Genomic DNA, 14,723 nt, shown 5'->3' on the forward strand with positions numbered 1-14,723 from the left:
GACGCAGCCACGACGTGCATGGAGCGTCACGATGGCACAGTCAGCTGCTTCTGGTGGAATAATTGCTTCTCGGAGGCAACACAGAGAGAGAGAGAGCTGCTCCTGCTGCTGGCGTCGTTGCTGCCTTTTGTGGCCTCCCATGCCGATTATTGTCTGTCCGCTGATCATGGGTGTGCCTCCACTAGTGACGTCGTCTGCAGGCATTTCGCAGCACCAGTGAAACACACATCACGTCGCATGCTTTGGCTGTGGATGTGGTGTCGTGCATGCAGCCGGTATTATTTTGTCCAACTCCTTTTCACTGCATTGCGACAAATAGATGCGTCGCCGCCCAAGCCATTCACTGCAGCTTCGTGTGTTGTGCTGCCAGCACAAGACTCTCCTGTTGTCTGGCGCCTGGCTGACGGTCAAACACCACAGCGTTGGGACATGCAGGGATGTGGACTGCCGCTCACGGTGTTGGGCACCGCTGTTTGGATGCGGCGGCCACACGAGCGGATGTATTGTGGCACAATCAAATGCGTGAAGTACGCGGAATCACAGCGGCTGCAGTAATATCAGCGGTGTGGCACCACGGAGTATGTGAGGGGGTGATGCATGATGAATCACAGTGGGCGGCATGCGAGGGAAGTGCACCTCGATGGAGCGTCGCCCCGCCCTCAGCCTGCAGGAGAATGTAGACCCACAAAATATATGGACGAGACACCACCCAACACACATGCCCTTCCATGCACCAATAAATAGGAGCGAAGGTGCGTTCTGGTGCGTGGGAGTCCACTCACATATTATTCATTTCCACCGCAATAAACGGTGAGGAATCGGGTGCCACAGCAACGAAAGGAAAAACAAACATCTATTGCAGCACTTTACCAGCGAAAGGCAGGAACAACACAAACCGAATTCTTGGCTGCATCAACACAAGAAACATTCACAGGAGGGAAAAAAAAAAAATGTGCATCCTGCAGTAATCCTCAGCACACGATCCAGGCATGAGGGTTTGCCCTCTGCAAAAAAACAAAACAAAAAAGAAACGCATGCAGACATCTGCCAACATCCAAACAGAAACACAAATAAACGGTTGCTTGCCTCATTCCATTCCTTACGGTTACATTTTAGCATGCGGCTGCTGCGGTAGTGGCCGGGCCTGCATGAAGTGGTGTGCACTGAATATGAACGAAGGTCAAACACAACTGAACCGTTTTTGTGATGAATGTTGGCTGCACTTCCCGTGGACCAACAATCCACGTGGTGCGTGGGGATCTCCCCCTTTTTTATTGTTACTTTGCTTTTGTGTTGCTGTGTGCGCTGCGCCTCCTCTTGTGTGTGTGCGTACCCTCCGTGAGGGTGCCGACACGACGGACCGCTCTCGCCGTGTGTGCATGCGGTGGAGCCCTGTGTGCCGCTCCTTTTTGCTTCTCCCTCTTCCATTTGTGTGTTAGTGCTGCGGCAGGGCTGTGTGTGTGTGTGTTGCCGTGGATTGGAGTGTGTGTCGTGCGTGGTGTGCGGCGTACGGTGCATGCCTGGCTGCTGCCCTCTCCTCATGTGGTGTGTCCTCTGTGTGTGTCTGCCGCACCTCTCGTCTCCCCTGTTGCTCTCCATGTCCCTCACTGTGCAGATCAGCTCCACACCACTGAACGACCACACTCACGATGATGATGAAGTGCCGTCTGCTGTGCGCCCTGTTGGTGCTCGTCCTGTGCTGCTGCCCGTCCGTGTGCGCCGCAGACGTGACCCTGAATGAACCTCAAATTGAGGGGAACGGCGCCAGTCTGCCGTCCGCTACATCTGAAACTAACCCTAAGACGCAAAATCCTGCCGACACCAGTCCATTGCCCTCTCCAAAGGCAAACACTAGTCTAGATCCGGAGAATGAAGTTGATGCGAGGGGAAAGGACACCATTTCTTCGTCCGCTGCGGCAGAGGTAGCACTTCGAAGTGCAGATGAGTCAGGGTCACTGAACCAGGAGTCCGGTACGGTGCAGGGAAACACCGCCAGTTCATTTTCCCCTGCACCACCCACTGAGCCTAGCAAGAGGACTGGGACTGATCCGGAGGATAAAGATAATTCTAAAAAGATCGTGACGCCTGAGGATATCTCCGAGACGACCACCACAACCAATACAACAAAATCACCAACTACTACCACGACCACCACCACTGCGCCAGAGGCACCAAGCACTACGACCACCCACACACCGTCACGTCTTCGCGAAATCGACGGCAGCCTCAGCAGCTCTGCATGGGTGTGTGCCCCGCTGGTGCTTGCCGTATGCGCGCTGGCGTACACCGCTGTGGGCTGAAGAGGTGTGTGCGGGCTGTGCGTTCCAGCACTCAGCCACGGGGACATGTGCGCGTCTACTGTGGTCCGATGTATAAAGTAAGAGTAATTATGATGTTTGTGTTTTGCTTTGTTTGCTTCCGCTGCCGTGGTGTGTGCTCCGCGTTGTGGCTTCCTGTATCCGTCACGCTGAACGCATCGCGGGCACACTCATATGCATGCGCACTTGGGCTCATGTTTTTTTTAATTCTTGTTTATTATTGCTTTTTAAAATTCTGGTTTGCAGTGCGGTGTGCGAGTTCTGCAATCGTACTGACTCCAACTGTCTCGTGGTGTGTGCACCGCTGCTGATGTGTTGAAATTTGTTACTGTGCGGTGGACGGTGCTTGGCTGTGTGACTTGGCACTCTCCTTTTTCCTTTCACTCTGCGTTGACATGTTGTTGGTTTGTGCTGAAGGCTGCACGCAAGTGACGGGAGTGATGGCGATGATGATGGCTGGCCGTGTGCTGCTGGTGTGTGCCCTCTGCGTGCTGTGGTGCGGTGCTGCAATGGTGATGGCGGAGGCCAATGTCGATAAAGGTACCGAAATGAGAAAAGATGAAAAATTAGACAGTTCTCAGCTTGTTGCTGGTATTGTTGGTGCTGAACAACATGTAACGCAGGATTCAGTCAAGGAAGGCTCCGAAAACGGTAATAAGTTTTTGAGTGCACAAACAGGAAATGGCATCAGCCAGGATAATGGTGTGATCATGGTATCACCAGCAAGCACAGTGAGAGGGGAAGAAGAAGAAGAAGAAATTGAGGAACTCAAAAGTTCAATTGAAAGCGAAGAAAAATCCCAATTAACATTCCCGCAAGAAGGAGTACCACCACCATCAGAACCATTAGCAACGACACTGAATGGAAACCCAGGAGGAACTTTAAATACAACACCGGCGAAAGGACAGTCCAGCTCTGATGACGGATCCGCCCAGGAAGAAGGACTCAAATTACCAACAAGAAAAGCACCTGCAGCAGCGGCAGAAGCAACGACACAAGCAAAAGATGAAAACCCCTCCTTTGCAGATGACCCTTCAGTGCAACATGTAGAAGCATCTCAACACGACATGGAGTCAAGAAGTGCCTCACGAAAAGAAGGAACCATCCCCACCACAGTCACGAAAACAGACGGACCAACAGAAGTTAACGCCGAATCAACTCCAACATCACCCTCAGCTTCCAAAAGTGCCATTACAAATGACGCTGACAAAAGCCATGAAGAAGGCATTCCAAAAAATGATCAAGCAGCTGATGGTGAAGCGAAGAAAGAAGAACAACAAGATGAAAATAAAGAAGAAAATACAAATAAAACAGCAAATGCCGAAGCCGCAGCTATAACAAATGATACTGCGACTATTGGCGACAGTGACGGCAGCACCGCGGTCTCCCACACCACCTCCCCTTTTTTGCTTCTTCTTCTTCTTGTTGTCGCGTGTGCGGCTGCGGTGGTGGCCGCGTGAGAGTGAGTGTGAGAAAGCCACGCACCGCCCGCACACACACTCTTCCTTCTCTCTCTGTGTGTGTGTCCCCTTGCATGGACTCTCGCCCTCACCTCACCCCACGAGGCACACACAATAATGTGCCCATTGTATATATGCATGCACACCCATGCAGGCCCGTTGGTGCTCTCTTTTGCACGACACGCACCGCTGCCGTCCTGCCTGGCTGCATGGGCGGAGCACCGTAACTGTTTCTGTTTTGTTTTTATTGCATTGAGTGGGCGACCTCTCTCTCTCTCCCTCTGTGTGTGTGTTTTGCTTTACGGGAGTAATGAGAATGTGTGTGCGCTGGTCGTCCCACGCTTCGGCTTTTTGTTTTGTTTTCCTTTTTGATTTTGTGGTTGAGTGCACCCATTCCGCGGCTGCGTGTGTGTGTGTGTGTGATGATATGAGTAATTTGCGTGTGTGCTATCTGCCTCTCTCTGCCGTTGCTTTCTTCAGACTCTCTTGTGGCGCACAGCTGCTCTGCAAGTATAGGCGATGCCAAACACACAAGCAGATGCACACACAAATGCCGTGTTTAAAACGCTGAGAATGCACACACGCACAGGATTGTGGCTGCGGCGGTTGTTCCTTGCGAGAAGGGAGTACGGGAGTATGCGATTTGCTTCGTTGACATGTTGCTGTTGTTATGTTTGCGGCGCGCAGCCAGTGAGTGATGTGGCAGTGGGGGTGCCTGGGATGAGTGCGGATTGATTCCCGCTTTGCAGCTGTAACTGCGGACGTTTCTTTCCCACTGTGGATCTGTTGATGAGGTATTCTCCGGTTGTGCGGGTGACGTGCGAGTGCTCTGGAGGAGACAGCTGTAAAAGGGCTGGCGGCAGCACGTCGGTGCTGCGAAGGGCGGCTGTGTTTTTTTTATCCTGCTGGTTTTTCTTTTTGTAAGGGCGTTGTTCAGTGTGTGCTGACGCGTGACGAATAACGACGTGCCAGGCGTGACCCCTGCTGCTGGTGGCGGCAGTCCCTGTGTGTTCCCGGTGCACTGTTCATCCATCTCCTGTTCCGTGTTTCTGTGTGCGTGAGTTGTTGTTGTTGGGAATGACTGCGGTGCGGATGATGATGCCACTCACTGTGCATGGGTGACGGTGTTCATTGTTGTACCTCTTTTTATTTTTCTTTTTCCTTTATTTCTTTCTCACACACTCAGGCTAGGAAAGCAAACAAGCGCTAATCGCTACTGTGAAATTCGAAGGCACTGAAAGGACCAACAGCACACACACCGCCCACACACACATATTTGTATGCTCTCACGTGCTGCTGTGAAGGCACCCTGCACACACAACCGTCGCCGCGTGACCGGATCCCGCGGAAGGAGGAGGGAAGGAGGAGAGAGCGAGCCGCAGAGGCCCAACATGTCCCGGCGTCTGTTTACTTCTGCAGTGCTGCTCCTCGTCGTGATGATGTGCTGCGGCACTGGTGGGGCTGCATCCAGTCGGGACGTGCCGTCAGCTTCGGGATCTTCAAAGGAGGAACGTTATGTTTGGAGAGACGTGAAAGGAGGAGAAAAAGTGGGTTTGCTCCGTGTTCCCAGTCTTGTTGAGATGAATGGTGTCGTGTTTGCCGTTGCCGAGGCGCAGTGCACGGAAGCCGGCAAGAACGTTTTTACTGGGATTGCCTCGGAGTTCCTGGTATTGGCTGATCAAAAAAACCCAAAAGAGTTGGACACAACTGCAGTAACGACACAAGTGCTGGAGGAATGTTTTTCCGAAGAAGAGAATTGTGCCTCACAAGAAGCGGATCAGGTAGTCTCCCAAGGAGTGAGGAGGGTAAATGTGAGCCGACCAACAACAGTCGTGCAGGGAAGTGATATTTACATGCTTGTTGGGAAATATAGCCGTGAAGATGCTGCCGGATGTCAGGGTGGGGCTGACGCGGCTCCATGGGGACTTTTGCTGGTGAAAGGGCACGTCAGTGGTACTGAAGGAGGCAAAAACATACACTGGAACGATACTCACGCTATCCCGTGCACTTTTTTAAGCCAACAACACGAATCTTTGATGCGTCTAATTGGCAGCGGTGGATTGGGGGTTAAGATGAATGACGGTACGCTTGTGTTCCCAATGGAGACACGAAGGAGAAGAATGGAAAGACCTTTTCGCTGATTTTATAGTCGAAGAATAATAATACATGGACGCTGTCGAATTGGATGTCTGCCGATGGCTGCAGTGATCCCTCCGTCGTGGAGTGGAAGGACAAAAAACTCATCATGATGACTGCGTGTGATGATGGCCGCCGCAGGGTGTACGAGTCCGCTGACAAGGGGGATTCGTGGACGGAGGCACTCGGTACACTCTCGCGCGTGTGGGGCAACAAAAAGGGCGGAAGTAAGAAGGTCGTTGGAAGCGGGTTCATCACAGCGAAGATTGAGGACAGGGACGTGATGCTCGTTACTCTGCCGGTGTATGCTAATAAGGCTGATAAAGAAGTAAATGTAAAGGGCAGACTCCATCTTTGGCTGACGGACAATACGCACATTGTTGATATTGGGCCGGTATCTGTGGAAGGAGACGATGAGGTTGCCGCCAGCTCCCTGTTGTACAAAAGTGCTGAAAGTGAAGATAAGAAGGAAGAGTTGATTGCACTGTACGAGAAGAAGGGCGGTGAGAAGTCACTCGGTATGGTCTCTGTGCGTCTGACTGAGCAGTTGAAGCGGGTGAAGGAGGTGCTGGCGACCTGGAAGGATGTAGACAGCCGTGTCTCCCAGCTGTGCATCAATTCACTTGCTCAGAAGGCTCCCTTAGCTGACACTGCCTGCAGCGCTGCCATGCCGACAGCTGGGCTGGTTGGCTTTTTGTCCGGCAGCTTCTCTGATAAGACATGGAGGGACGAGTACCTTGGGGTGAACGCCACAGTAAAGGACGGTGCAGCAGGGGCAATATTGCATGGCGGCGGCGTGAAGTTCACAGGGCGTGGTGCGTGGGCGGAGTGGCCCGTTGGCGAGCAGGGGGAGAATCAGCTGTACCACTTTGCGAACTACAACTTCACTCTTGTGGCGACGGTGTCCATCGACAAGGTGCCGGAGGAGGGAGATAACACTATTCCTTTGATGGGTGTGAAGATGAAGGGTGAACAAGGGAAATTTTTTGGGTTGTCGTACGAGAAAGAAAGGAAGTGGATGTTACTGTGCGGTGACGGAACAACTAATTCTGGGGAACTCAGCAGCACCGGGGAACCGGGGACAAAACGCCACGTGGTAATTTTGCAACGGAACGGCAACCAGAGCACCGCGTACGTCGATGGTCAGCGTGTGTGTGTGGGTGCATCGTAACTTGGAAAATGCAGAATCGAAAGGGATCTCACACTTCTACATTGGAGGGGATGGAGAAAACGCAGAGGACAAAGAAAGCCGAGAAGATGTGTCTGTGACGGTGACTAACGTCCTGCTGTACAACCGCCCGTTGAGTGACAATGAGATCGCCGCCTTCAATCCGAATAAAGTCACCATTCAACAGTTGAAGGATAAGTCGTCGGAGCCTTCACCAGTTTCTTCTGATTCCTTTAATCCTAACGCCTCTCCGGTTACCGCAGCTGCTCAGCAAACCGGAACTTCGTCAACTCCCGACGGAACACATCCGACGGAACAGAGACAGTCGATGGGGAGCAGTAATGCGGGCAGTGGCGGTGCATCCACAACAGCAGTGTCCACTATAACTACTCCTGCAGCAGGAGAGGAGCCCGTAGTGCAGGTGGCGTCAGGATCATCTTCTGATGGACATAAAAATGTGGGTGGCGGTTCTTTTTCTGATGGCAACCCAACGGTGGAGACAAGAGAAGGAGGAACGAATGGGCAGGAGGAGGAGGTTAGTACACAGATCAGGGAAGTGAATGCCACGGCACTCAACAGCAGCCTCGGAAATGTGTCGCAAGGAAATAACAGTGATGCCGGCACCATGCGTGGGAGCGGACTGCTGCCATCGCTGCTTCTGCTTCTGTTGGGACTGTGGGGCCTTGCGGCTCTGTGAGGAGTGATTGGATGCCGCGTGGTACACCTGCGACCTTCCGAGCACAGAAATACTATTCCCATAGGAACTAACTTTTTCCTTAAGATAATCTTCCTTGTTTTTGCTTTCTGTTTGTAATTCATAATTTTTTTTTGCGTGTTGCGCGTGTGTGTCCTTTAAAAAAAAAATTTTTTTCTGTTTTCTGTTGTTGTTGCTCTTTTAAATTCCTCATACCTACAACAGTTTTTTTGCTTTTGGGGGCAATCACTATGGACGTTTTTCTTTTCTACTCTTCCCTCTTTAATTGTTTGTTGCTGCACTCTTCCTGCGAGGGGTGCCGTGTGTTTCCGCCCAACTGCTCCACTCGCACACCCACCGACACGCTCATGACGACGGCCCTGTGCGCCTCGCCTGCTGCACGCATGAGGCGGGGCCGCGACGAACGGCGCGCTGAGGGAGCCGTGACGTGTGGGCGTGCGACGAGGGCCTGTGGGGCGGCGCACACATTTCTTTCCCTCTTGTTTTTTTTTTTTTTTTTGCGGCCAGGGCGGGCAGACACCCGCAGCGCCACACACACAGCCACACCCTGCCGCCGTGTTTTTCTTTTGGCTTCTTTTTTTTATTAGATGGGTGTGCTGCCACCGTGCGTGATTGTTGAGGTTGGGCCGTGCCGCATGTATCGCTGCCGTCCAGCTGCCATCCAGCTGTGCCTACCTGTGCTCCTCTTCTTCTCTGCTCCTCCATCACACACAGAGATAAGTGATTGCACAGTGCTCTGCAGGAATTCTCTTGGCGACGGCGGGACGTTGGCTTGCATCCCGTGCCGAGATGGCGAGGCCACTGCGTGTGTGCCTGCCGTTGGAATCACGGTGACATCGGATGGGTGCGTGTGGGACGCCTTCTTTTCATTCCGCTGGGTGGCGGCTGACGCGGCTGCACGATGCTCGCCATGCGTGAAGGTGCTGCCTGCTCTTGGGGTCATTCTTCTCTGCCCCCTGTTTTTGTTTTGCCGTGTGCGTGCGTTGCTCGGTGTGTGCTGACGCGTGACGGACGGTGCCACGTTGGATTCCTCCGGCAATGGCAGTTGCTGTGCTCTCGGCACGCATCCACACACTCTTCCTTGTCTCTCTGTGGGAGTGATTGCGGCAGCAGAGTGGTCTACGGCAGCGGCAGCTGGTGTCTTGGAGAGGGACGAGGTGCCGAACGAGCAGAAGAGGCCGCACCCGCTGGACGAGATTACGATGACGGATGAAGGCATTTTCTAAGTTCTTTTATTGGCTTCTTCAGAAGCGCGGCGTGTCGCTGCCCGACTGGATGCCTGCACTCGGCACCCTTCGAGGCATTGTGTTCTTTCATTCAGTGTGATGTCACAATCATCATGGCAGCATCTTCCTTCACCGACTCTGAGTGTGACAATACAAATGACGGCAAAAATAACGATGAGGATGATGACGATTTGCACCGGGGGGCGGATTATTTGCGTGTCTTTGTACACGAATCCCGGGAGGGTTTGAACGCCGTCCTCACAATTCCCGGCCTTGCGGAACCGTTGGCCTTCGCGCCGTCACCCGCCGTCATTAGTGCCCCATGCGTTGAGGCTGATTCGTTTACCGTGGAGTTCACGCAGCAGCTCTCGAGTGGTTGTGCTGCTCATCCCGCGTTGGCCCTTTCGCATGTATTTCAGCGTTGCCTGGCGTGTGATTTGTTGTGTGTTGTCCGGGCCGCCTTCTTCAGTTTTCTTTTGGTGCCCAATAAGAAACACTTTGCGTTGCGGTGGATATTTATTTGCGTGGCCGTCGATGCACGTGACGATGCTCAACGGGTGTGTCTTTTGTTTGGCGGGCACGAGGGAGACTTCGGTGTGTGTCGACACCACCGTGAAAGTCTTCGTTGACGGATCGGGGCGAAACTAAGGGAGGTCTGTCCGCTACATCTCTCAAGGCAGCTGCGGGGCACTCCGAACGCACAGAGTGAATGGATGGATGCCACGCAGCTGGGGAGACCAGTTGTCTTCTCCGCTCTTCGTTGCCGGGGGATAGGGAATCCACAGCGCCAATGCCAGCTGCATTTTACTGCCGGGTATCGACTGTGCTGAAGTTGCCCGTCTAATGTGAATCGCAGCGTCAGTGCAGGAAGACACTTTCACGCATTACGAGTAGTTGCTCCAGGCTCGAGCTCATCAATATTAACAGCGGGGAGCAATGCATTTTGGTGGCCGGTGACGTTCAGGCGAGTGTGTTTCACTTCACCCGCCTCGTATTTGTGGGGGACACTGCGCATCGACCCTCCCCAACAGTCCCATCACCTTCATTTTCCCCCGCCGCTCGCTGCCATCTGCTGACGGCGCAGTTGTTTGGCTCCGCCAATAATGCGCTCGTGAAACGTCATCTCCGCACACTGCAGGATTATTGTTTTTGTTTTTGGCGATGCAAGAACTCCAGGGCACCGCAACTGTGTGCAGCACAAACTAATCTCCGCAGTGGACCCTATTTTTCTGCGGTGTCGCCATCGCGATCCCTTCATTGTGTACTTGTTGCAATTTTGTGGGGTTGGGCCAGTGCAGCCGTTGGATGTCCGGCTCGCTTTTGGTTTGGTCGCTTTGGGTCTCAGGGAGAACAATTTCAAGTCGTTTCACGATCAGGATAGTGGGAACACTGCTGTGAGCAACTCTGCGGAGTATTATGGGCTGGTGGAGGAGGAGAGAGGCGACGGGGGAAGAATTGGTGGCAGCAGTCGGCGTGTCTCTTTTTCCAGGGAGATGGAGACGCGTGGAGCAGAAACAGCATCACTCCTGCCAACGACAATTCGACGCTTTGTGCGGGCGATGGAGGGTGCAACAGACATGCCTGTTGCCTGCACTCTTCGTGTGACCGACGGATCGCGGCTTGTGGATGACCGCTTTTCAACAAAAATGCCGGAGGAACGGTGTACGCTAGGTGGATCCGAGACGACAGGCCTCAGGCCGGTTGACGACGTTGTGAGGGATGCAGTGCTGCCGTGGTGTTTTTATTTTGTGTCTTCTTGCAACTTTGTTCCTGCCGTGGAGGAGTTGATGGCATGTGTTGCGGGTGTGGCGTCGGCGGAGTCATCCACACTTTGTTTTAGAAGCATTACTTTGAGTCGTGCCAGCCACGCTGTGTTTTCCTTTTCTTGCTGGGAGTCTTGTGGGTGTGCATGAGCCCTTTTAGGAGGCCGGCTAAATTAATGAATGGTATATATGTACCCCGATGAAACGAACATACACTTCTTTACGACACTTTTCTACCGCATGATTTTTGTGAGGGCCACGAATTTAAGGGCATCAGGGAACCGATAGCGGCCGGATTTATTTTTATTTTTTAATTTTACCGTCTCACCCAACCCCTTTTTTGATTTCCCACCACGCGGCGGGGTCTTGTGGCTGCAGCACCCCAAAGGCCTGCCACCTCGTAAGCAGCAAATAAATAAATAAATATATGCATCCTATCCGAATAGAGTGAGCGGGCCACGATTGTGGCTAAAGAATGTATACGTATATATAAGCATACACTTGCCTGGTGTTGAGCCTTGAGGGTGGGGTGAATCCACTCTTATTCCGTTGATCCCTTTTCTCATTCCTACCTTGTTTGGTCTTTATGGTTGAGAAACTGGGGATTTGGCCAGCGGCCCGGAAGATTATTCTTTATTGCAACACTTTACCGGCGAAAGGCAGGAACAACACAAACCGAATTATTGGCTGCACCAACACAAGAAACATTCACAGGAGGGAAAAAACATAATTGTGCACCCTGCAGTAATCCTCAGCACACGATCCAGGCATGAGGGTTTGCCCTCTGCAAAACACGAGAAAAAAACGCATGCGGACATCTGCCATCATTCAAACAGAAACACAAATAAATGGTTGCCTGTTTCATTCCATTAGTTGTGCCTATATTTTTGAGTGTGCGTCTTCTGCTGCGGTGGTTCCCAGGCCTGCGTGAAGTCGTGTGCACTGAATATGAACGAGGGCCAATGGCAACCGATCTGTTTTTGTGATGAATGTTGGCTGCACTTCCCGTGAACCAACAATCCACGTGGTGTGCGGGGAACTCCTTCTTTTTTATTGCTACTTTGCTTTTGTGTTGCTGTGTGCGCTGCACCTTTTCCTGTGTGTGTGCGTACCCTCCGTGAGGGGTGCCGACACGACGGACCGCTCTCGCCGTATGTGCATGCGATGGAGCCTTTTGTGCCGCTCCTGTTTGCTTCTCCCTCCTCCATCTGTGTGTTGGTGTTGCGGCAGGGCTGTGTGTGTGTGCCTGCTGCCGTGGATTGGAGTGTGTGTCGTGCGTGGTGTGCGGCGTACGGTGCATGCCTGGCTGCTGCCCTCTCCTCATGTGGTGTGTCCTCTGTGTGTGTCTGCCGCACCTCTCGTCTCCCCTGTTGCTCTCCATGTCCCTCACTGTGCAGATCAGCTCCACACCACTGAACGACCACACTCACGATGATGACGATGTGCCGTCTGCTGTGCGCCCTGTTGGTGCTCGCCCTGTGCTGCTACCCTTCCTTATGCGCGTCAGAGACTCAGCAGAATCAAGCTCAGGCTGATGGAAACGACTCCAGGACCCCACCCCCTCCACCAGAGCCATCAACCACAACGACGACCGGTGGTCCAAAGCCCCCTGTATCAGAGTCAACACGTGGGGATACCGGTCATTCAGGGTCCTCAAGCTCAGGGCCCGTTAAGGAACCGGAAACACCTGTCAGAGGGGAAAAAAGTTCGAAGAGTACGGTGATGCAATCAGTTGAAACGAAAAAAACGGCAAAGACAGACGGTACGGCAGAGACACAAAGTCTCACGCACCCATCCCCACACAAAGCAGGTCAGAAAGCCGAAGCTTCTGCCCAGACAACCACCTCTACAACACAGGCACCAACTACAACGACCACGACGACCACCACTGCGCCAGAGGCACCAACCACTACGACTACAGAGGCGCCAACTACGACGACCACCCGCGCACCGTCACGTCTTCGCGAAGTCGACGGCAGCCTCGGCAGCTCTGCGTGGGTGTGTGCCCCGCTACTGCTCGCCGCATCCGCGCTGGCGTACACCACTGTGGGCTGAAGAGGTGTGTGTGGGCTGTGCGTGCCAGCACTCAGCCACGGGGACATGTGTGCGTCTACTATGGTCCGATGTATAAAGTAAGAGTAATTATAATGATCGTTTTTGCCTCATTTGCTTTCTTTGCCGTGCTGTGTGCTCCGCGTTGTGGCTCACTGTATCCGTCACGCTGAACGCATCGCGGACGCACTCATATGGATGCGCAGCAGAACCCTGAGTGTAGTTTTCTTTTCTTTTTTTAATTACTGTTTTTTATTGCTTGCTTTTAGACTTCTGGTTTGCAGGGCTGTTTGAAGGTTCTGCAATTGTACTGATTTCATTTATCTCGTGGTGTGCGCTGCTGATGCTCAGCTGCTGCCATTTGTGACGGTGCTTGGTTGTGTGAATTGTCTCTCGTCTTTGCTTTTGCCCTGCGTTGACGGGGAGTTGGTTTGTGCTGAAGGCTACACGCAAGTGACAGGAGTGATGGCGATGATGATGACTGGCCGTGTGCTGCTGGTGTGTGCCCTCTGCGTGCTGTGGTGCGGTGTATGTGCGGTGGAAGTGTCAATGGCCGATGATTCTGAAAATACCGATGTAAGCCAGGGTTCAGCAAAGGGGCCACCGTCTGAACTCGCAGGCAGAAATAACGGAAAACAGGAATCTTCAGACCAAGTCAGTCAAGGGCTCCAAAACGTGGGTGAAGCGTTGAATTCAAAAAAAGAAGCGGCTGGTAATCAGAGGAAGGATCCGAAAATAGAGACACCAACGGCCGACAAATCAATGGACGACAAAGGAGAAGCAGAGAAAGAACAAATAGGGGGAAGTGCAGGAGAAGAAAGTGGAGAATTACTTGAAGAACGGGAAGCGCCGCTGGATGGACAAGGTGGCGAAGGACAAGCAAGACAGGCAGGCAATGGTTCGGCGAAAGTGGGAGGTCACTCATCAGCAACAACGCCATCAGGAGGGGAACGAAAAGGAACTGGCGAACCATCACCGCCAGGATCTTTATTGCCGCCAGCATCAACACAGGGAAATGGAGCAGCACCACCAGCTTCACTGCAAGGTGCACCAGCAGCGACAATGAAAACAAATGAAAAAACAGTGGAAAACCCCAGAGCAGAACCAGAAAAAGAAAAGCTAAGCAGTGAAGATGACGTGCCAGAGCAAACGTCTCAAGGAGTCAATGACGGCGTGGAGCCAAACAATGATTCACAAAAAAAGGAAAATGTTTCCGTCGCACTAAAAGAACAGAATGGTGAATCGGACGGTGATTCTGAATCAACACAACCACGACACTTAGCTGTTGATAATGCCTCTAATATGGACGCAGAAAGGGGCACTGAAATAGGATTGCCGAAGAATAACCCTACAGCTAACAGTGCAGTAACAGAAGGTGCAAAAAGAGGTGACAATAAACATGGCAACAGGAAGGAAACACCGGTAGAAGCCACAGCTATAACAAATGACACAGCACGTACAGGCGACAGTGACGACAGCACCGCTGTCTCCCACACCACCTCCCCTCTTTTGCTTCTTCTTCTTCTTGTTGTCGCGTGTGCGGCTGCTGCTGCGGTGGTGGCCGCGTGAGAGTGAGTGTGAGAGAGCCATGCACCGCCCGCACACACACTCTTCCTTCTCTCTCTCTGTGTGTGTCCCCTTGCATGGACTCTCGCCCTCACCTCACCCCACGAGGCACACACAATAATGTGCCCATTGTATATATGCATGCACACCCATGCAGGCCCGTTGGTGCTCTCTTTTGCACGACACGCACCGCTGCCGTCCTGCCTGGCTGCATGGGCGGAGCACCGTAACTGTTTCTGTTTTGTTTTTATTGCATTGAGTGGGCGACCTCTCTCTCTCTCCCTCTGTGTGTGTGTTTTGCTTTACGGGAGTAATGAGA

At 52.7% G+C, this 14,723-nt stretch overlaps 4 protein-coding genes and 2 pseudogenes across 4 annotated transcripts, besides 13 other annotated features; all 6 read left to right on the top strand.

Moving 5' to 3' along the window:
* Positions 1 to 862: part of a sequence feature (areas not merged during assembly with more than two copies in the genome that could not be assigned to a particular haplotype) that runs on past the window's edge.
* Positions 863 to 1,720: a sequence feature (areas merged during assembly that could not be assigned to a particular haplotype. This can correspond to areas where the two haplotypes were merged or to regions with more than two copies in the genome that were merged during assembly.).
* Positions 1,650 to 2,300, top strand: Tc00.1047053509753.240 (mucin TcMUCII, putative; the record flags this gene model as incomplete). Its single annotated transcript, XM_814041.1, has 1 exon — positions 1,650 to 2,300. The coding sequence occupies one exon, from the start codon at positions 1,650 to 1,652 to the stop codon at positions 2,298 to 2,300; it is 651 nt and encodes a 216-aa protein (XP_819134.1).
* Positions 1,721 to 1,824: a sequence feature (heterozygous, non-Esmeraldo-like haplotype).
* Positions 1,825 to 2,141: a sequence feature (areas not merged during assembly with more than two copies in the genome that could not be assigned to a particular haplotype).
* Positions 2,142 to 3,318: a sequence feature (areas merged during assembly that could not be assigned to a particular haplotype. This can correspond to areas where the two haplotypes were merged or to regions with more than two copies in the genome that were merged during assembly.).
* On the top strand, positions 2,759 to 3,778 carry Tc00.1047053509753.250 (mucin-associated surface protein (MASP), putative; the record flags this gene model as incomplete). Its single annotated transcript, XM_814042.1, has 1 exon — positions 2,759 to 3,778. One exon carries the CDS (start codon positions 2,759 to 2,761, stop codon positions 3,776 to 3,778), a length of 1,020 nt encoding a protein of 339 aa, XP_819135.1.
* Positions 3,319 to 4,327: a sequence feature (areas merged during assembly that could not be assigned to a particular haplotype. This can correspond to areas where the two haplotypes were merged or to regions with more than two copies in the genome that were merged during assembly.).
* Positions 4,328 to 4,385: a sequence feature (areas merged during assembly that could not be assigned to a particular haplotype. This can correspond to areas where the two haplotypes were merged or to regions with more than two copies in the genome that were merged during assembly.).
* Positions 4,386 to 4,416: a sequence feature (areas merged during assembly that could not be assigned to a particular haplotype. This can correspond to areas where the two haplotypes were merged or to regions with more than two copies in the genome that were merged during assembly.).
* Positions 4,417 to 12,220: a sequence feature (areas not merged during assembly with more than two copies in the genome that could not be assigned to a particular haplotype).
* Tc00.1047053509753.270 lies at positions 5,059 to 7,779 on the top strand (annotated as a pseudogene).
* Positions 9,007 to 10,938, top strand: Tc00.1047053509753.290 (annotated as a pseudogene).
* Positions 10,950 to 11,207: a mobile genetic element.
* Positions 11,082 to 11,105: a sequence feature (AT_rich).
* Tc00.1047053509753.300 (mucin TcMUCII, putative) lies at positions 12,218 to 12,841 on the top strand (the record flags this gene model as incomplete). Its single annotated transcript, XM_814043.1, has 1 exon — positions 12,218 to 12,841. The coding sequence occupies one exon, from the start codon at positions 12,218 to 12,220 to the stop codon at positions 12,839 to 12,841; it is 624 nt and encodes a 207-aa protein (XP_819136.1).
* Positions 12,221 to 13,180: a sequence feature (haploid, Esmeraldo-like haplotype).
* Positions 13,181 to 14,723: a sequence feature (areas not merged during assembly with more than two copies in the genome that could not be assigned to a particular haplotype).
* Positions 13,304 to 14,407, top strand: Tc00.1047053509753.310 (mucin-associated surface protein (MASP), putative; the record flags this gene model as incomplete). Its single annotated transcript, XM_814044.1, has 1 exon — positions 13,304 to 14,407. One exon carries the CDS (start codon positions 13,304 to 13,306, stop codon positions 14,405 to 14,407), a length of 1,104 nt encoding a protein of 367 aa, XP_819137.1.

The sequence above is a fragment of the Trypanosoma cruzi genome, genomic scaffold (genome assembly GCF_000209065.1).
Source record: "Trypanosoma cruzi strain CL Brener 1047053516447 genomic scaffold, whole genome shotgun sequence".
NCBI classification, from domain to species: domain Eukaryota; phylum Euglenozoa; class Kinetoplastea; order Trypanosomatida; family Trypanosomatidae; genus Trypanosoma; species Trypanosoma cruzi.